The sequence below is a fragment of the Cyrtonyx montezumae genome, unplaced genomic scaffold (assembly GCF_038088225.1).
Source record: "Cyrtonyx montezumae isolate F1298 unplaced genomic scaffold, pur_monq_1.0 scaffold_10, whole genome shotgun sequence".
Lineage (NCBI taxonomy): Eukaryota > Metazoa > Chordata > Aves > Galliformes > Odontophoridae > Cyrtonyx > Cyrtonyx montezumae.
In genome coordinates, this window is record NW_027071826.1 from 23,187,449 (window position 1) to 23,208,428 (window position 20,980).

Consider the following 20,980-nt stretch of genomic DNA (forward strand, 5'->3'; position numbering starts at 1 on the left):
CTATCTGGCATAGTTTTTTTTTTTTTTTTTTAGCTTAGTGGCTGACTTTGTATTTTCTTTGGCAGAAATGTTTTTTAAGGGAACTAGCTGGTTTCTTTCCAGAACGGGTGAAGTGAAGTGGCAGAAGAGTATTCACTAGAAAAGGTAATACTGTGCCACTTTTATACAGATGAGAAGCTTTGCTTCACAAAGTAAGTAGTAAAGGCATACCCAATAAAGGAATGCCTGAGCTGCAGCTCCTTCTGCTAACTGGACTTAGAGCTCTGCACACCTTATGTTGTTTCAATCCATGGCCACTCACCTTGAATGCTTTCTCTCTCTCCCTTGAATCCTTTTCCCAGGACTGCTGTTCTCTTGTATAATCTCAGAATATTGTAAAATTAGTCTTTACTTGATTAATTGTTCTTCACATGGGGGATTGCTGCTGTGTATGGGTTTGTAGCCCTTTAGTAGAGCAGCAGAATTCCAATGAATGGCATTTTTTCTTTGGAGATGCTGACCAGTGGCAGTGGCCGTCTCTGTAATCACACTCTCTGGTACTGTTGCATGGAGGGCTGGGTTTATTTTCAGTTAGGGTGAATTGCACAGCGTAGTAAACCACAGCACCGCACATGGAACGTGTGTGAGGCAGAGGGCTTCCTCAGCTTCGCCTGCTCTTTGCATTGAGTTGCATAGGCACAGCCTCAGACTTCTGGTTATCGGTGCCCGGTGGCTATTAGCAGTTCACGTCATGTATATACTATTTTCTATTAATGGCAACGACACTAATACTGTGCTGTTCATCTTCCAGCTACAAAGGTATAATTCCTAAGGAACTCATCTATAAATAGGCTATGACGGACAAAGACTGCAATGTATATACAGTTAACACAGCTGTAAATATTTTAAGTAGGATCGTGGGAAGTTTTTAGACTAGTCCTCGTTGTTCCGTGTTAGCAGCTCATTAAATTTTTTTCAAGCCTCCTTGGTATCGGCTGCGTGTCTTCAACCTCCTGCCGCGGGGCAGCGAGTCCCCTTCCGGGGGGCGGGGCCGGGTGGGGCCGCCGCCACCGGAAGTCGCGTTGACCCACCGGAAATCGCGCGGCGCCCGGAAGTGTCGGGAGCGGGCGCCGCCATGAGCCGCCTGCGGGAGGAGGACGACCCGTACGTGGTGGAGGAGCCCAGCGATGAGGAGCGAGAGCTCAGCAGGTGGCGGCCGGCCCGCGGGGCGGGGTGGGGGCTGGCGCTTCCCTCCGCTGCAGGGTTCGCTCTGTGTCGTGCCGCCGCGTAGCGGGGCAGGCCTCTGCGGGCGCGATGGGACCCATCCCATCAGGCATATCCCATGTCCCATCAAGAGGACAGTCCGCAGGCTGCCCTCGCCCCGTTGCTCCTCTGCAGTAAAACCACTGCGAGTCTGAATGAATCGTGCAATATCTGAGCGGATTTCGTGTAAATACGCGGTTAAGTGTTTCTCGGAATTTCCACGCAGCTCAAATGTTGACAGTCCAAATTAGCGTAGTAAGCCGTTCCTAATAATTGGCGGTGTAATGTTTTAATATTTGTAGCTCCGAAGATGAGGTGGATGTGCTCCTACATGGCACTCCTGACCAGAAGCGGAAGCTGTTACGGGAATGCCTGACAGGGGAGAGTGAATCTTCCAGCGACGATGAGTTCCAGAAGGAGATGGAGGCGGAGCTCAACACCACCGTGAGAAACATAGAAAGCAAATGGAGATCGCCAGAAATGGGTGAGTTGCTGTTAACATCTGCTCACCTGTGAAGCTGAGGGCTCAGTGGTGTCCAGTTAAGGGGTCGATGTGTTCTCACAGCTGAGGGGGAAATCTGTGGTGGCAGTGGAGTACTGTTTGAGACCTGTGGAAAAGTCTTAAAACAGCTTTTTCCCTAGTGTCTCTGTAACTTCTGTTTTAAGTTATTTTCTCAAGTGTATTTAGAAGCCTTTCAAGCAGTTTGCAGTCTCTTTGTGTAGTGGCTCAGAATGCTATCAACATCTGGAACACGTTCTTGCTGAAGGGAATGGCATATGGTGGGTTACAATCCCAAATCAGCTGGGGAAAAGAATCAGGATAAATACTAATCTCTTTCCAAAAAGTGCTCATAATTACAAGTTGTATCAAGTAGTGAAACTGAGGGATTTACCCATTCTGGAGTTTGTATGCTATTTTGTGTGCTGAAGGTTGATTGCTCCGGCATTTGAAGAACGTTTGTTCTTTTTACCTAGTACAAAACATCTGGTGAAGCATTGCAAATTTCCTGAGGCACAGCACTGTACCACTGTGTGCACGTGGCACAGGTGGGGCTTCTGGTGCATACTGGCTGGGACAGATGTGATTGGCAATTGATCCGAGTATTTAATGAACTTCTATATGTAGTTCATACAGAACTTATAAAATATAGTTGTTGGGTTTTTTTTTGTTTTTTTTTCCCCTTGAATTTTATGTTGATCAAAGTTTATGAACTAGTTTGCCACACTTGTATATCTTTTGTATGACTTTAAAGAAGAAGAGAATAAACTTTTCTTTGAATGGTACCTGAGGTTCATCTCAGAGGAATTGAGTGGTTTTACCTGTAAAGGAAACAACACAAGTGATGTGGTTGATCAGGACATGAGAATAAACTGCTTAACACACAGATAAACTGGGGGGCCTGTGGTTGATCAGGACATGAGAATAAACTGCTTAACACACAGATAAACTGGGGGGCCTCTTGAGTGGGGCAACTTGGAAATGTAGGTTTGTTCTGGGTCATATACACATTACCCTTTTGGTGGCATGTTCTTACCACTTTTCAATTTAATACAGGTACTTCTTCAAGCACTGGGCAGGCTGGATCTGCCACCACTTCAGAATACTATGATGACATTTACTTTGATTCTGATTCAGAAGATGAAGACAAAATGGGTAAGGGACTGAGAGAGAAGACAGCATTTTCTGAGCAGTACTGTCTCTCAGATTCAGTAGATCCTCTCAGGGCATCAGAGGCTATTCCTGAACAGGGCCTTCCAGGGACATCTACTAGCTTATATCATCTCAGCAGAGTTCTTGCAGCTTTGTGATGTATCCCAGTGTATGTAAAGTGCTTTAATCCTTTGGGGTGGTGTATTTAGAGGGGAGATAAGGTAGATATTTACGAGTTAGTTCACATTTATTGCGTGCATTGAAAATGAAAACTGAAAAAATTACTTTTTGATCAATTAAGTAAAGAATCGTCATATGTCTAACTGTTGTAACCTGTGCTTGCCCAAATCTCTGCAGTTATGCAAGATGTTCAGAAAAAAAGAAAACACCAACAACGTCGGATTCTTACCAATGATGAGCTCCTGTATGACCCACAAAAAGACAGTCGAGACCAAGAGTGGGTAGATTCACAGAGGAGGAGGTAAGAGAATGTAATTAATTATAGGGTGCTTAGAATAAACTGAAAAACCTTATGCTGTCAAGTCCACTCAGTGCCTTTGAATTTACAGCACAGGAGATTTAAAAGCTTGTCAGATTTATACATATGTGTAATGGAATTTGACTTTTCAGAGTGACAGAATGCTAAAACTTGCTATTTTTTCAAAATCAAAACTTCATAGTTCACTAAGCCAGTTTTGGCTATAGATCTTACCAAAATAACCATGATGTTGATGAAAAATTTGTAATAGGAACAGCTCAAAGCTGCTTTACTTGAGGTTTTTCTGAAAGCTGAAGAATGCTTGTTGCAGCAGAAGAGAGACCTAAATCTGTTCAAAAGCACATTGATGTAGGTTACCTACAGGGATTGTTCTTGAGATACCTGTCTTCTCTAGGAAGATGATTATGGGGGCACAAATCTGCATCTAATGTATGTACATCTCCAGGTGAAAATCCTCTATACAAATGAAATGGAAAAATACTTGTCTGTGTTTTTTCCCCATAGTTCTTACATTTATGTAGTTTCAGTTAGTAAATATTGAGAGACGGGTATTTACTGATGTGTTTTAATTTTAAAACATTTAAAGGTTAAATTGATGGGCATGGATGGGTAGTTTCCTTTTTTTTTTTTTTTTTTAATCCTTCCTCACTTCATTTGGTAGGTACCGTAATCAAAGAGTGGTGCAGCCCCAACAGACAAAACCATCATCTGTTCCAACCAGTGATGCTGTTCTGAATTGTCCTGCTTGCATGACAACGTTATGCCTGGACTGTCAGAGGTAATTAGTGAACAATAAGAAGTCGTTTTGTAATGTCTCTTTCAGTCATTTGCAGTGTGTTCAACAGTTGGATCAGTTCTGTCTTGCAAGGTGGAGCTTATAAAGAGAAGATGGCTGTATGTGAATCAGTTGTTGGAGTGAATATCAGTTTAAAAGAACAATGGCCATCAGTTTAATCTGCACCATGGAGATGAGGAAGAACAAGGAAAAACTTTAGCACAGTAGATAAGAGTAACATGTTTAAAGTAGTGAGACTAATCTAGAAGTTCATGCTGATTTATTTTTTTTTCTAATTACGTTGGCTCAATGGTTAGAGGAACAGTTAATCCAGTGTAACTATTATTTTCATGTTAAGGTGTCTTTTTTAGGAGAGGGTTAAGCAAAACATATATTCTTTTTTGGTTTGAGTATTAGCAATTTTGAGTGTAGTTGTGTTAAGTAGCACCTGGAAAGCATTTAGGTGTGAATTCATAGCACGTTTTGCAGGTCTCCAATGTTTCACTGCCCTCCAAGCCTAATTACTACTGCTAACCTGGCAAAAGAGGAGACTTTTGCACTGTGAATAAAGGAGAAAGAAGTTCTGCGAAGTGAGGAAAGAGCTACCTCTAATTTATTGAGTACTTTTGGTGATTGAAGGTAAAATTTCTCAGCAGCCTGAAGTCATCTCAGTGCTGGGTCATGTTTCCCACGCTCTTTCTTTTGCTGGTTCTGGTATTCCTCGACTCTGTTCTAAGCTGACAGAAGACTGCCCATTTTTATTGTCAGACTGGTCTTCCGTGGATTCAGTAAATTAAAATAGCCCAGCATGCCACTAGAGAGGCCCTAGAAGTCAGGACAGGACTTAGTTGGTTTAGGCTGCTCTGAAGTTGCAGGTGGAGAGACGTGTTGATGCAGACCTGACATTTGCTAAGTACTCCAGCTGTGTGGTTGTTACAGAGATGACTGCTGAAATACACGTTATTATAAACAGGCTTTTTCAAATGTGTTGTGTCATTGTTATACAGAAGTTCAGGTTTGAAATTATAGGTTATAAATACCAGTATTTGAGTCACTTGCACTCATAACTTCGTGATCTTTCCCTACCTATCATTAGCTCTAAATAGCCATGGTACTCCAGGGGTGCTTATTTCAGTGAGAACCGATGTGTTTTAAAATATGTTCCTCAAAATCAAGACAGATGGCTTCAGTTATTTCTGTGATTTTTGTAATTGGGACTGTTCTGTTTGTAAAGCTTCTTATTTATATGGCTTTCAGCCATTTGGCATGGCATTTCCTATCTTTAATCCAATTTCCAGAGATGATACCTTATTTCATGGAAGCAGTTTTACCAGTAGTGTGACTTGCATTTTCTCCTCCATAGGCATGAATCTTACAAAACACAATACAGAGCAATGTTTGTGATGAACTGTTTTGTTAACAAAGAGGAAATTCTGAAATACAGAAAGAAGCTAAAGAAAAGAAATAAGAAAATGAAGCACAGCAAAGAAACTACTCCTGTACAGTCAAATCAAGAAGAGGAGGAAGTGTATCATCCAGTATTGTGTACTGAGTGTTCAACAGAGGTGGCAGTGATGGATAAAGATGAAGTTTTTCACTTCTTCAATGTTCTAGCCAGCCACAGCTAATATGCAAACGCAGAAAAAAATGTGCGTTGTTTAAGATAGTGTGAAGTATCAGAAATGCGGGCACGTTAGTCTTCTAAAAATATGTTGTTTTAAATGTACATTTTTATCAGAGAACTTTATAGTGGTTGGACTTCTGACACTATTGTTGTATTCCTTTTTTGTGAAAGGGATACTGTTAACTGCTTGCAGCTGAGAGCAGTACTCTTCTACACTGTCAGGTGGTTGTATTGCCAAGGCTTTAATGTTTTGTAAATAAAATGTAAGATCTGTGTGTTTTGATCATTCCTTGTGCATGTACTGTCCTTTAAGTCAATATGTATTAGAACGACTGCTCAGAATAAATACGGTATAAGCTGGTTCTCCCTAGCTGCACTGGTCATTTCTGTAGATCTGTTAAACTTGGTAGTTCCCAGACTGGATTTGGACTCCTTTATGTTGATATTCTCAGTTGATCTGCACAAACATAAGATAAAGAATTGTCATTACATTTGGATTTGTGACCTAGAAATATCTCAAGAATATAATTTTGTATGTATATATAGATTGGAAGACTAGGTTATATCAACTTTGCTGGCATGGATGCTTCTGGCGTGGGTCATTTCAGTCAACATATTAATGCTTAGTAGTGTAGTTAGGAACTTTTAATATAAAAATGAATGAAGAAAATAACCTGACGGGTTATTTTTATTTTATTTTTTCTTATTGCATAGATGTTGAGCAGTCTGAAGGGCAGAGGTGACAATGACTCTTGTTTTTTTGTTATTTTTTAAAATAAGTTAGTAAATCTGATGAACGTTTTGGCCCTTTGAATTCTAAATGCTGTAGGCCAGAGCCTGCTGGTGGTTGCCCACCAAAATTTGAGGATTTACATTGTGAGGAACACAAATTGCCAGGGTCCCATACTAGATGTATCTGGGATTAATGTGAAGGAAGCTGTGATAAAAAAACACCTGGAAAGTTGATATAGTGAGCTAAGGTGGAGCAGGATGTAAAAAGAAACTGAAGGAAAAGAGTCAATAAACTTTTAGTTTTGTCATTGCCTGAATAACAGTTGCCCAGAGGCCACAACTCAGAAGGACCTGCTGGAAGCAAATCCCTCTCCTACTTAAGCATCACATAGTGCAGCAGACAGTTTTCTGCAATGCAGACTGGTGTGATATGTGCCTCTTCTAGCACTTTTTCAGAGCTTCCTAAACATCCCATGGGTTGGTACCAGTGCAATTAGTTAGTTATTAATCACTTCTTTGGACATTGGCTGTCTTCGTGTGTTGTTGTTTTCTTTAAAGGAAATTTAAGACACTTCCCTTTTATTGAAGGAATTCAGTACAAATATCAATATTCTCCTTTTATTTACAGTTTTTGAGGAAATCACTTTTTGTTGATGATAGAGGAAATAGGAGCCGTCAAAATTTTTGTCTTACTGAAACACAGAGCATGCATTCTTGTAAAATCTGGGTTAAATGCAGACTGATTGCACTTTCCAGTAAAAATAAAGAAAATCCTATCACTCTTTGAAAGCTATAGAGGTTTGCTGTTAGAAAGCTGGAACATTCTTCTTTTTTCTTCTTTTTTTCTTTTGATAATTCCAGAAATTTAGCTGTACAAGCCTTAGGACAGATTTGAGCTTGAAAGAAGTAAATGTTATAACTGGTCTTTGCTGTATCCAGAAAAACGCTGACTTCCATGTTGGTATGGTGACCGTGAATATCCTGGGATCACTGCTTGTTTCTCAGGAAGCAGCTTGGAATATATGTGCATTTTTACAACTTAATGCCTTGTCTTCCTATTTTTCCATCAGCAGAAACTTAACTGCTTGACAAAGCACTGAACTGTTGAGGTAGCTGCTGAGCACTTCGTTGGTCAGGACGGCGTACCTTTCTCTGCACAACAAACCTACAACTGAAATGGAGCTTTATTTGTTTTGAAACGTGGGATCTGCTTAGATCAGATCTCTGTCTCAGTTTTACTACCTGTGGTCTGACTGGCATGTAGAAATGATGCCATCTAAAGTGGGATAGATGATTACTACATGCCTGGAGGCATATATGGACAATTTTGAATGTGAGAACTATTCCTTCTTAATAAGTAACACTGTGAAGGAGCAGATCTAATAGAGGCTGTACTCTTGCTGTAGGGCATACTTGCTTCATTGCAAACTGTCTCCACAGTGCAGGTGATGCATGAAAGCTGTGGAGCATCAGGTTAAGCTGCAGAAAACGAGAATGTGAGAATGTTGTTCAGGGCTCACAAGTCAGTGCAGGTGGCAGCAGGAGGAGCAGTAGTTAATAGCAATCCCTAAGCAGGAGTAGGATGGAGCTGGTGAAAGATGGAACACTATATAGAGGAATACTGTCAATTTTTTTAAGGGGCTCACTAGCAACCATTGCCTTGAGTATGCACCAAAGCAAAAAGGTGTAAGGGGCCTGGACAAACAGCTGGTGGATGTGGCAGGAAATTGTGAAGCTGGGATGCTTCTCAGCGTTACCCTTCTTATTTCATGTCACTGCTGCTGCTTATCGCTCACCTGAGTTGCAGTCCCTCTTGTGGGGCATGGGAGCAGGTGAGACTGGGACACGTTTGCTCCCTATCAATACTGCTCTTGCAGCTGTGAAAAGGAGTAGTGCTTTAGTTGTGCAAAAACCCCAGTTGTCCTTGGTCTTTATGTGTTTCTATATAAAGACAGCTTTCATCATGGCTACAGCTCATTCAAGCAGTGTCAACACAAAGCTCCTCCAGTACCAATTACAACAAGCAACAGCTGTCTTGGGTAGGGGCAACAGCTCCTGTAGCCAGCTACGTGGAGGGTATTAATTGCATGAAAACGATTTCTTCTTGTGCTGAAATAAATTGGTCCAGATAAAGTATGTCTGAATGTGTTCTCGACAGATTAAATTCCATATCAGATCTTGCCACATAAATGACTACAGTATTTGGTTGTCTCTGCCAGCTAGTTTTCTTTCGCAGTTATCTCCTGGTGCTATAGGTGCAATTCACAGCTCTGTAAATAATTAATATGAGCACCCTCTTGTGATTCAATTTCCTTGCTTTCTGCTGTGCTAACAGCACTGGTGAAGTTAGGTGTGGTTCATAGGTTCATAGGTTCATTAGGTTGGAAAGGACCTACGAGATCATCTAGTCCAACCATCCTCCTATCACTATCCCTACCCAACTACTAAATCAAATCCCTTAGCACCTCATCTAAACGCTTCTTGAACAGCGCTAGGGATGGTGCCTCAACCACCTCCCTAGGCAGGCCATTCCAGTGCCTGACCACTCTTTCAGAAAAAAAATGTTTTCTCAGGTCTAATCTAAATCTTCCCTGGCACAACTTGTGGCCATTCCCTCTCATCCTGTCATTATTTATCAGGGAGAAGAGGCCCACCCCCTCCTCACCACAACCCCCCTTCAGGAAGTGGTAGAGTGCAATAAGGTCTCCTCTAACGTGTGGGGTAGCTGCAAGATTAAAATTGCACTAGAAATGCCATAAACTAAAGCTGTTTTACTGAGCAAGATGATGGCAGAGGGGTGATGGCAGTTTCCCATCTGTGGTGCACACAGTGTGCACAAATGGCCCTTGCTGGTGGCCTGGCTGCAATGCACCGGGGTTGTACCTTGCACTCAGCTTAAATGTGGTGCTTGATTTCCCCACTTGTCGCTTATCAGTGAGTTTGTGTTCTAACTACTGCATTTGAAACAAGATTGTTCACATAAGCTGCTTTTATAATTGTACGGTGCCAGGCCAATCTCTTGGCCTTAGATAAAGTAACAGAGCAGCAGTGACAAGTTTCTAGCAGTGTTTGGCCCCAGACACCTCACAGAGGTGCAAAGTTGGCAGCTGTTGAGGTAAAAAGTAGATCTACTGCCTCTGTGGGATTGACCTAGTCAGACCAAGCTGACAGACTGTAGGGTCTCCTTTATGTGAGCTGTGGTTTTGAGCAGGCTTTGCCCTCTAACAACTAAAGGTACTGAAGCCTTCTGCAGAACCCTTTAACACACTTCTAGTGGATCGTGTTGAGCACAATCTTCAGGTCTTCTGTAACTCCCGGAATCTCCATTTAAATAAAACAGGACGAGAGAAAATTGCACGCAGCAGTCTTCCAGATATGACTCAGATCTGCTCACATGGTGACAAGACAGTCGTGTAATGTGATGTGATGTGACCTAATGAGGCAGAGGCTTGTACGTACAGCTCAATCTGTAGGGGAAAATCTGCACGTCCGCTATGGGGACCGCGAGAGGGGCTGGGTTTTGTGATATGTGGAGCGAGCTTCTCCTGAGATCCGCAGAGACTGTGTTGTACAAAAGCACGGGCGGCCACACGGCCACCGTAAGCGACTCCATGACTGCCTGCCAGCACGCAGTGAGGGCGGAGGGGAGAGGGAACTGAAGGCACGCCGCTTCCAGGGGACGTGCTCGAGGGCCCCGGCCCGTGGGCGGTTCCCCGCCCGCCTCGCAGCCCTCCATCTCGGGAGGCCACCGCCCGGGGCCGGGCTTGGCTTGGCGGCGGCGGCAGCGGCAGCGGCAGCGGGGGAGGGCGGGCCGCGGGCAGCTACCGCCCCCATCTCCGCTCGGCCCGGCCCGGCCCGGCACAGGCAGCTCAGGGCCGGCGGGCGGAGAGAGAGCGGTGCGCGCCATGGCGCTGGGCTCGGCCTGGAAGCAGATGTCGTGGCTGTACTACCAGTACCTGCTGGTCACTGCGCTCTACATGCTGGAGCCGTGGGAGCGCACCGTCTTTAGTATCCTTCTGCCTCAGCGCGGGGCCTGCCGGGGAGCTGCGGGGCCGGGTGGGCTGCGGGCCGGGTGGTGGGGCTGTAGCCGAGGCCAGGCCGGTCGCGGTGCCCGTGGAGCTGGCGGGGCTGTAGCCGGCACGAGCGGAGCGCTGCCGGAGTCGGGGGACAGCCCGAGTGCCGGTGTGTGCCGTCTGTCACGGGCAGCTCCTCGCTCCGTCCGCCTCTGCTCGGGGCCGGGCTTACATCCTGACATCGTTTCCCCTGCTTTTATTTCGTTTTGTTTTATTTTCGTCCGTAGAATTCCTGTGGTTTTTTCCCCTTCCGCTTGAAGTGGAACCCCAGGGTTTCTGCTCTGCACAAGTCTTGTGTGAATCCTGCTTTGTCGTCTGGTAGAGAGCAAGCGTGTGCGCTGCAAAACCTGGGGAGCTTCAGTTTGGGCTGTGCTTTGTCACACGATGTTTGTTAGAAGAACATGTAATCCTTGAGCTGGTAAATTTGTTTGGCTCTTCAGGAGTGGCAGAACTGGCTAGATGCTAATGTGGAGGCTTCTGTGTGCAAACTACTTATAGGTGAGCCTCATCCAGCCCTGTCGGTCAGACACTGCAGTCTCTTAAGGGCTGTTATTTATCACAAGTGTTCTTTGCAAGCATGGCTGTTCTGATCTTGAGTTACAGTGATGTCTCAGCATGACCCTGAGCCATCTTCAGTTAATACTAAGAGGCACAGAGAGCTAACCAAAACATTATCATTAATTACACCCATCCAGAAGGGTTCAACAGTGAAAAGCTGCTTTTCCTGATCAGTTATAAAGGAACTTCTTTTCATTATATAAGAGTGGTTTCCCAGGTTACAGCTGGCTACAGGTTGCAGAGAGTTTTCATGTGTATGCTTGGGAAAATTGGAGTCACTATTTTTTTCTTTCTAATGTTTACAGATGCAGCATGCACAGTTATTGAGACAGTGGTTCTTAGTTTTAAAATATGTTTCTGTCTGGAACACCCTCATCTGTTTTTGCCATGTCTGTATCACTGAAAACACTTCGTTTTTGCTTTCCTTACAATTAGATTAGTTATGTATTTCTTTCCTTTTCTGTTAACCAGACAGCTTCATGACTTGGGCAAAACATTTAAGTGATTGAGAGATGTGTACGCGTTTACTTACTTTATAAAGTGCTCGTTTTGCAGTGAGGCAATTGTTGCTTCACTTAAAATAATGTCCTGAGTGTTCCACGTATTGTTTGCAGTGTCAAATGAGCAGAACTGTCCGTGTCCTCCTGAGGGAATGCTGTCACTGTGGGTGGGCCAGGTCCACCGGGCACTGTGCAGGGACCACACAGGAACCTTGGGAGCTGGCAGTGAAGGGATGTACTGGGTGTGTTTCCAGCCTCTCATGTCCCAAAAGTGCTGGGAGCACTGATGCTGGAATGTAGATCTATGGGTTGACTTTCATTTTAGTGTCTTGCACTGTGCAGTCTTCTGGGACTAAAAATACACCCAGAAGCTGTTATGCTCTAATAAGCACCACTAATACATCTGCACTATCCTGGAGAAGTCAGTCACAGGGTCTTACTTGCACACATGCTGTGGTAACTTCTCAAAGTTATGGAGCATTCACGGCTTCTCTGATTTCACCTGTGGAAACTTGAGCACTGTTATCTGTGTTATCGTGCTTGTCAATCTCCAGAGCTTTATACAGTGTTTCTGAATCTCTGCAGGTTGCTGGCTGAATTTAAGAGGTTATTGTTGAGAGTACTGCTTTTGAATTTCTGAAGTCTTAAAGTTTGAATGGCCTAATCCTTGAGTAGTCTGATGCTGTAGTTCTGTAGATAAAGCCTTGAGACTCCTGGAGTGTGACAAAGGTGTATGTTTACACTGTAAGCTGTCATCTGACTTCTCTGAGTTCCTGGCTGCTGTTTGGAGTTCAGCTAAATTAAGGGATCATCTTAAGATTATTTATCAGGTGGCTTCATGTGAGGTTTGTTTTGCAGCTCTGCCATATGAAAATACCAGTGAGCATCTGTTTATTTAAATACACAAATTTACTCCAAGCCATGCTGATCCTATGAGGCTTTGTGACTGAAATACCTGGTAAAGCGTGTGTCACATTGTCACCCTTGTTTTTCATTACCCTTGCAGCCTTTTTTTCCAGAGTACTGTCAACACTTAAATTGAGCTCCTCGACTATGAGAAAAGGTCTGAGCTGACAGAGAGGTGAACCAAATAATGTAGTGACTTAAGTCCTTGGGAACACAGGTTTCCTGGCTTTATGGTTGCAGTACAACGTGCACACCAGATGTTTTGTGAATCATAAATTAAATTTATTAGGTCATTCTGTTCCATGAAGTTGATACCAACATTTAATGCTGTCTGCTTTATAGTGAGTAGGTAATGCACAAATAACAGCTCTTACTCAGTACAAGTATTTCTATAATCCTTTTGTTTTTGCCTTTTTTTTTTTCTCTCCTTCCTGGTGGTTGACTTTTCTGCCTGACTGATAATGCTGGCTTCTGCAGGTATTGCTTAATACCTTGGGGGATGTATGCATAATTCATATATCCTCAGTGCTCATTTTCAGTTCCTTCTTCTCTCTTCCCTTGCTGCAGTCGGTACTGTTGTGTCTATGACAAGGCAGTGGCTATCTTGCGAAGCTGTTATCCTGCTGTAATTCATCTTATCAGCCCATCTGTGTTCTCTTTTTCAATGTTCTGTTGCTTCTTCCTACAGCTGTTGAATACAGTTAGTACCTGGGACTGAATAATGTAATTTTATGAGATAGTTAATGCAGAAATGGTAATGCTGTGCTTACATGGCTTGTGATGTACTTTCGGTTTCAAGTGCTTTTGTCCTTAACCGTAGTTCAGATTCAATGCTGGTTTCCATTGTTGGAATGGCACTGTACACGGGCTATGTGTTCATGCCTCAGCACATCATGGCAATATTGCACTACTTTGAAATTGTGCAGTGATGAAGAAGTAATCATGCTCTGAAATCCTGGTCTACAAAGAAGAATGCACCTCTTAGTTTTAACAAGACTTCTACTGGTGTCCAAAAAGGAAAGACACAGTGATGATTCTGAAGACTAGGAAATGAGATGTGTAGAGCAGGGACACGAGATGTCCCCTGTGTTGTGTTAATTCCTTTTGATTTTTCGAGATATGCCCTTGTATAGTAGTTTTGTCTACCTTAACATTGTGATTGTACTTTGATATCAGTATTTTCTTAACTTTGTGACAGTTTCGATATTGCACTGTGAAAGCTTTTCTTAATTGTAATTTTGAGTAAATCTTAATTGCCTTCTATTTTTAATCAGAAATTCATCTAATTAAATGGGGCTTAAAAGCTTTTGCTATTGTATGGTATGTATTTGCCTGGGTATTTCTATCAATGCATTTTTGTAAGGAAATACATCTAGATTCATATTAGAGACGTGGATATATTAGTCAAACACTATTTACACAGATTAGTTTGTACGACTGAACTCAGGTGTACTGTTTTCTTGTCCAAACTTTGTTCTGCAGTATATTTGTGCGTATCATCTGAATTTGGAAGTAGCCATTATTTTGAGTTTCTGTGCTGGAGGAGAGTGGGAGGGAGTGAAAGCATTGAAACAGTGAAGGCTGAGTTCTTTCTGTCTGAAGAAATGCTGTGGTTCTGGTCTTTTCATAGTGGGAAAAGCACTTTGCTGACATAGGCCCACGTAAAGGTTTGGGATAGTACTTTAAATCAACACTTTTTCTAAGAACCAATTAAATTGTACTTTTACATAATGCTTTGTTATGTTCCATTGGTGATGGTTTTCTGCTAATTTTCACTCAGCAGTGTAACAGCCTGTGTTTTAAGGGGGTTTTCTATCACTGCTAGCGTTCCAAATGTGTTCTCTCTAAAATGACCAAAACGTAGGGTTTTAAATGGACTTGAGTTACAACTACAGCAATAAGTAGCTGAAAACTTGACTGAAGTCCTGTCTTTTTTTTTTAATTATTATTTTTTTTAATAGGGATTTTTTTCAGTTTTGTATACTGAAATGTAAGATGGTGACAACCTAACTTTCTTAAGTGTTTTTTTTTTGTTTAAAAAATAAAACTTTAAAACCAGAGCTTTGCTGCAAAACTTTCTTTGAGAAGTTAGTGTGCTTCTGAATGTTGCTTACTTTTCTCAGACCTATAAAGAAAAAACTAATACTTGACCAAAGAATTGTGATTTAATGGCCCAGTGATAACATGTACTGTTATATCTTTCATGCAGCTTTTTCTATAATGAGGAATTTTGCCTTAGTTGTATAACTAAACTGTTCTATAACTATGCTGTCTTTCAGGTTTATATGGTTTTCTCTAATGCGCACAATGGAACAAAAAAAACCTTCTTTCATTTAAATATTTTATGCATCTCTGATGGAAAGTTATCATTGTATTGGAGCTATAAACAGTGGGCCTTCTTAGGTGAACCATAGCTTTACTGCCATTGGTAGAGGTGTCTCAATAAATTAGTGCCTTGCTTAGTGTGGAATTTCTTGTGAATATTACTTTTAAACTTGCCATCTTTCACTTATCCCATATCTGCACGAGAGGCCCAAGCAGTGGTGTTACTGATTTGGTAAGGCTAGAGACAACAGGCACGTAATCCTGCCTTTGCTTATTTAAAGTTGGTGGTGCAGACATAGGTAGTTTTGTTTTTAAAGTGCATCCACACGTACATAAGTATCTTAAAAATAAAAAGGGAGGTAATGATTAGTTAACATTCTCTTTCTGAAGTAGTGTATCATAAAGTAGTGCTGTCTGTGGGTTAAATTGTGTTTCTTTGTGAACTACATTGTGTTTGAGAACTGCTGAGAGAGGGTTTTAGTTGTATGGGGTTGGGGGGGGGAAGGATGACAACAACAAAAAAACCCAACTCTATGCTGTAGCATTATGAATGTTAAAGTGATTATTAATTGTGAAAGGTTTTATAAAAGGGCTTTGATGTACTGACTTTTATTATGTCTGCTTTTTGCTGGGAAAAATGGTAGCCGTAACCTCTAATCACTTGCATTATGTTAGGCTGGGCTTGATTGATATCGTACTTGGATTCACATGGCTAATTTGAGGAATCTTTTTTAGCAGTATTTTTTAATTATAAATCAGGAATTTCTTAGAAGCTTTGGACTGTTCCTTTTGGCTTCAGATACTTTGTTAAATATAAAATTATTTCTTTAACAAAATACTGTATGTTTCTAGAGGTATTTCTAGAGGAAAGTATCTGCAGTGTGATTTTTGTAAAGCTGATCTAGTGAAGAGATGGATGAAGTGCAATAATTGCAGAGCAAAATGAGTGTTTCTCTCTTTTTTAAAGTAAGGGTGTTGGTAGGAATTTAATTCATCATTAAATTTGAGTAATACATGAATCCTAAGGCTGTGAAGTTGTTTCCCCACTGCAGTTTGCTTTATTGTTAAACTGGGTAATCAGTTCCTTCTTCATGTTACATACTTTGAGCTTTTTCTGTGAAAGCTGAGGAACCTTAAATAATATTTGGAGGAAGCAGGTCATTCATACTTTTGTTTAAAGAAGGATGTTGTTAACTAAGCCATCAGTATTTTAGGCACAGATGGAAAAAATAATCATGAGAAGTATCTAAGGGGGGGTGTGTGGAAATCTGAGCTCTCAAAGTAGCTTTATGTTAGTCTTTCAACAACAATAGCTCCTGGGTCTTAGCGTGAGTCGATCAAATGTGTTTAAAAATCTGTTAACTCTTACAGCACAGCTGATAACACCAGCTCCATCAGGCATCCCCTACCAGAGGCTGGTACAGGGAGCAGCTGTCCTGCCTACTGTGGTGACATGCTGTGCCTGGGGCTCAGCTGTCCTCCTGTATACTGCAGGGATTGTCATTAAAAACTACGGTAGGAACTTCCATAGCCATAATAGGAAACTTGTGCATGAAATCTAGCTGGAAACTGTTCTGGGATGTGTGTGTGCACACGTGTGTATTATGTATGTGTGTATGTCCCGGATTAATCTGTTTTGTAAAAATATGTAATGATGATCTTTCAGTTTATTCCTTAAAGATACTTTTCTGATGTGGGATCAAGCTAAGACTAGCAAGACTCTGTTGTACAATGTCTCTGGTGTCTGTGATAACAAGAAAACACATGAGAATCCTAAAGCAAGACTTTCTCATTGAAATTTAGGAAAAAAAAAAAAAAAAAGACATTTGTTTGTGTCTTTTCAAAAGAAATAGGTGTGAAAGGGCTAACGGTGTTGTAAGGTTAGAACATCCCGAGTTGGAAGGGACCCACAGGGTTCGCTGAGTCCACACAGCACCACCCAAACCCAATGTCTGAGAGCAGTGTCCAAGCGCTCCTTGATCTCTGGCAGCCTGGGGCTTTGCCCACGTTCCTGAGCAGCCTGTTCATGCACTCCTTCCTCTGATGAAGGACCTTTCCCTAAACCCAGCCTGACACAGCTCCCTGCCATTCCCTCTGGCCCTGTTGTCACCAGAGAGCAGAGCTCAGCGCTGCCTTCTGCTCCATATGAGGAGCTGCAAGCTGCCATGTGGCCTCTCCTCAGCCTGCTCTGGGCTGAACAAACCACAGGACCTCAGTTGCACCTCTTATGTCTTCCCCTGTAGAGCTTACACCATCATCATAGCCCTCCTTTGGACGCTAATAGTTTCATGTCTTCATACTGTGGCACCCAAACCTGCAAACAATGCTCGAGGTGAAGCTGCACCACACAGAGCAGAGCAGGACAACCCCTTCCTTCACCCAGTGGCAGTGGTGGCCCTGATTCACCTGAAGGTACAGCTGTCTTTAGGCTGCCAGGGCATGCCGATGGCTCAGATTCGGCTTGCTGTCAGCCACAGCTCCCTGGTCCCTTTTTCACATGGCTGCTGTCCAATGTCTCATCCCCCAGTCTGTACGTAGATCTTGGGTTGCCCCATCTCAAGTGCGGAATCCACCTGAGTTGAATCTTAATTGTGTAATGGTTGGGCATAGCATTACTGCAGGTTGGTGCAATTAGCTCAATAGGAAGTGCTGTGCTGTTTCACTTGGGTGCAGTAGAGAAGCATGTGTTACAATTGCTGAACAGGGAATACCTTCTACCAGTTAACCAAAAAAGGCTGTATCGAGGTGAACAAGCACAACATGAAGAGATTTGGTCCTGTGGTATTGATGGACAGTGAACAGAGTTCTGAGGAGAAAAAAGGCATTCTCTAAATCTCCAAAGCAACATGTTCTGGGTTTGGGATGCCAATAAAGATTTTTAGTGTCAGAAGTTCCTTTTCATCAGATAATTTGCCTGTGATTTCTACAACTGCTGTTGTAGGACAATAATTTCTTCACTAACGCTAGGGTTGTCTTTTTGTTTTTCATTTTTCATTTTTTTTCTTTTTGTTTCTTTGCTTTAAAGACAAAAGCATAAAGCTTTTGTCATTTGCATTGCTTCTCTGTTCAGTTAGCTATGTCAGAATTAAACAGAAGTATTAATTGAGCACAACAGCTGCTGTCTCTTCTTCCTTTCATCAGGATGATTTAAGGGGGAGAAATCTGGCATCCTACTCTAGATCTGGATCGAGCTTCCTTTCCATGCTATGGGGAGAAATGAAATTCTAGATGTGAAATATCCCACTCTGGGATTTCTACAGAAACTCTTCTTCTTTTCTTAACAAATTCAGAGTATCAAATTCATTGTATCATCACTAGATTATCCACCTGTCTAAGCTGTCACAGTGTGACTGAAGGCTGAGGAAGGATGACTATCCACTCTCTCACTGAGCTCTGATTCAATATCTAAAGTTAAAGTCAAGCTTTTTCTTCACAATATTTTTGCAACGACCGTAGGTGTATCTCAAATGTTACAAGTACTTACAATGAAGTAGAATGTGTAATTGCATTATACAGTAGTTTATCACTAAATGCTTAGCATGATGTAAAATGCTGTGAGGCAATCTTGGCTGGAAGTCAAGCTGTCTTGAGGTGGCATTGCTGGTACTCTTGGCAGTGCTTTGTGAGTTCCCTGAGCCTATAGACTATTGCATAGACTTTAGAAAGCTGTTCTTATTCACAGTGGGAGTACTTCTATTTAAAGCAAACAGAAGTATTTAGACCTTATAATAGAAATACCATATTTTGGAAAGAAGCCCTTAAATATCAGGGACTCTGTTTTATGTGTATAGTAGTTCTTTACATTTTGTTGTTCCTCAGTTAGTACTGTGTGACTTCAGATACCTGTAGGTCCTTGGCATTTTGAAGTCTGTGAATGGTTTCTAATTTAAAGTCATTCTTCTTTCCTTTGCAGGGAGGGCCCTCTGTTAATTGCTTTCCTTACTCTGGAGGAATTCTTAAATGTATTACAGTGACTCTAATCTAAACTTGGCTCATTATGCATAATCAAAGGGGAGGTACATATGGTGGAACTAATATCAAAGGAAAGAGGCTGAAAATGAAAATTTTATTTGCCTTTGGACAAGCATCAGGATGAATAGGATGAAAATTATTTTACAAGGCTTTTGCTTTTGGTGGAGCTTCAACTCTTACAAAATGTGAGTTTCTAGTGTTTTGACAAATTTAAGAGTTATTTTCCTCAGCAGAAAGCACAATGTTATTTTCAGACGTCTGTGTTGAAATTTGACACAATCTATTGCTGATACTGGTGTTAAACCCCCAAATTTACCAGATGAAAATGTGAATTTTTCACATAAATATGACAGTTAACTGAGCTAGGAACTTTAAGCTGCAGAAGCGTTGGTTTAAGGGGTGATAACTGCACCCTAATTCTTGAGCTGCGTGTTTGTATTGTGTGGTTGGGTTGTGTGGACACATGGCTCTACCTGGCTCTGAGATCCTTCATTCTATAAAGGCACATGCTAGCATTAGGAAGAAGCCCTGGTGACTTGCTCACTTTAAAGTTCGGAGTGATGGTGTTTGGGATTAGAGGCAGAGTAATCTGTTTTATCCTGTCGTAAATAAATTGATGTTCTGATGAAACGTTGACTTTCTTGAGGCCTCGTCACCTGTCATAGGCTGGACAGAAAAGTACGGAGCAATAATTGCCAAATTTAATAGAGGATGCACCATCTGCAGCTATAAACCAAACAAAAGAAATAAGAACTGTGACCAGCAGGTCGAGGGAGGTGATTCTGCTCCTCTACTCTGCACTAGTGAGACCCAACCTGGAGTATTGTATCCAGTGCTGGGGCCCCTGCACAAGAAGGAGATCCAGCTGCTGGAGCAGGACCAGAGGAGGGCCCTAAAGATGATCAGAGGGCTGGAGCAGCTCCCCTACAAGGATAGGCTGAGAAATCTGGGACTCTTCATTCTGGAGAAGGCTTCAAAGAGGCATTTCTTGATCATTAATCTTGTGAAAAAAAATAGAAGTCCTTCCATGCACCTCTTTTGTAGTTATAGAGTATTCCAGTGGGCTAGACAAAAAAGTAGTGCTCAGCTCAAACTGACAGGGTTTGAGAAGCACAATCTATCTCTCTTAAACCACAGAAGAAGGGGCCGTACTCTGATAGCCTGCTGAATTCCTGGTATCTTCTCACAGGGAATGGTGGTCTCCACTGAAATACACAGAAGCTGTCTGCACTCAGAAGGGAGACAATTTCTGGGGAGGTGAGGCTTTCCAGGTCAGAATGTGGCTGTAGGGTGTCTTCCATGTGATGTCACCCTGTGCTGAGATCCAGAAGTACCCTGCAGGAGGGTTTGTGCAGCACTACGTTTCTTTGGAAAGAAAATTGTATGAAGTCATCTTTATGCTGAAAAGAAGTGAAGTGTGTGAGAGAAATCCTGATCAAGCTGAACGCACAGAGATGCTCTCTCCTCTCTGTACAGCGCTGCATTGCCTGTAAGCATCTGCATGGAATACTGGTTTTCAGTACTGCTTCTTCTAAATATGATGTGCACGTGTGCTCAGAGTCATTCTGTCTTGTGTCTTTGGGAAATCATAAGGCTTGCTCAGATGTGTGGGTGGCCATAGTTCAAGGGTTTCATTCCTCATTCTCTTGGCTGTTAACTGCAATCTGGGGAGCATATGCTATACTGGTCTGTTAATTTGATTGATGATAGCAATATTCCTTTTAAACCCAACATCTATGCCTCCCATGGTTATATCAGTTTGGGAATGTCTTTACCTGCAGCAAGAAGCAGTTCTGTTGGGAAAGCCTCTTTTGTCTGATATTTCAGCAACATCTGAACTCTTCATTTAGCAACTGATAAACCCTTCGAATTGTGCATGGGAATGGTTTATACCACTGTGAGCTTTCTCAAGTAATTTTGGGCCTAGGCTGGGAGAGCAGACCTCAGATGGACGTATCACAAGACTTATTGAGATCACAGACCTACCTCTACATGGGAAGAAAGCATTTGAGGAGGCGATACAAGTGACACAGGAAGTGCCTAGCCTTGTGTTAATTATGTTACGGAGGCGAACCACATATAAAAGTATGTGTTTGTGCCTGCTCACAAACAGGAAAGGGCTG

At 42.2% G+C, this 20,980-nt stretch overlaps 2 protein-coding genes across 2 annotated transcripts; both read left to right on the plus strand.

Annotated features, from left to right (window-relative positions):
• Nucleotides 1–1,053: 1,053 nt before the first annotated feature.
• On the plus strand, nucleotides 1,054–6,154 carry EAPP (E2F associated phosphoprotein). Its single transcript, XM_065753409.1, has 6 exons — nucleotides 1,054–1,188; nucleotides 1,545–1,726; nucleotides 2,798–2,896; nucleotides 3,251–3,374; nucleotides 4,054–4,170; nucleotides 5,531–6,154. The coding sequence occupies exons 1-6, from the start codon at nucleotides 1,115–1,117 to the stop codon at nucleotides 5,793–5,795; spliced, it is 861 nt and encodes a 286-aa protein (XP_065609481.1). The 5' UTR covers nucleotides 1,054–1,114; the 3' UTR covers nucleotides 5,796–6,154.
• Nucleotides 6,155–10,368: 4,214 nt separating this feature from the next.
• On the plus strand, nucleotides 10,369–14,620 carry SPTSSA (serine palmitoyltransferase small subunit A). Its single transcript, XM_065753396.1, has 2 exons — nucleotides 10,369–10,531; nucleotides 13,386–14,620. The coding sequence occupies exons 1-2, from the start codon at nucleotides 10,429–10,431 to the stop codon at nucleotides 13,487–13,489; spliced, it is 207 nt and encodes a 68-aa protein (XP_065609468.1). The 5' UTR covers nucleotides 10,369–10,428; the 3' UTR covers nucleotides 13,490–14,620.
• The last annotated feature ends 6,360 nt before the right edge of the window (nucleotides 14,621–20,980 follow it).

Excerpts from the sequence above, each read along its gene's own strand:
- SPTSSA (XM_065753396.1), top strand. The coding sequence starts at position 10,429 with ATGGCGCTGGGCTCGGCCTGGAAGCAGATGTCGTGGCTGTACTACCAG. Across the intron at positions 10,532-13,385 it reads GTGGGAGCGCACCGTCTTTA|ATTCAATGCTGGTTTCCATT; the intron begins GTATCCTTCTGC and ends ACCGTAGTTCAG.
- EAPP (XM_065753409.1), top strand. The coding sequence starts at position 1,115 with ATGAGCCGCCTGCGGGAGGAGGACGACCCGTACGTGGTGGAGGAGCCC. Across the intron at positions 1,189-1,544 it reads GAGGAGCGAGAGCTCAGCAG|CTCCGAAGATGAGGTGGATG; the intron begins GTGGCGGCCGGC and ends TAATATTTGTAG. Across the intron at positions 1,727-2,797 it reads ATGGAGATCGCCAGAAATGG|GTACTTCTTCAAGCACTGGG; the intron begins GTGAGTTGCTGT and ends AATTTAATACAG.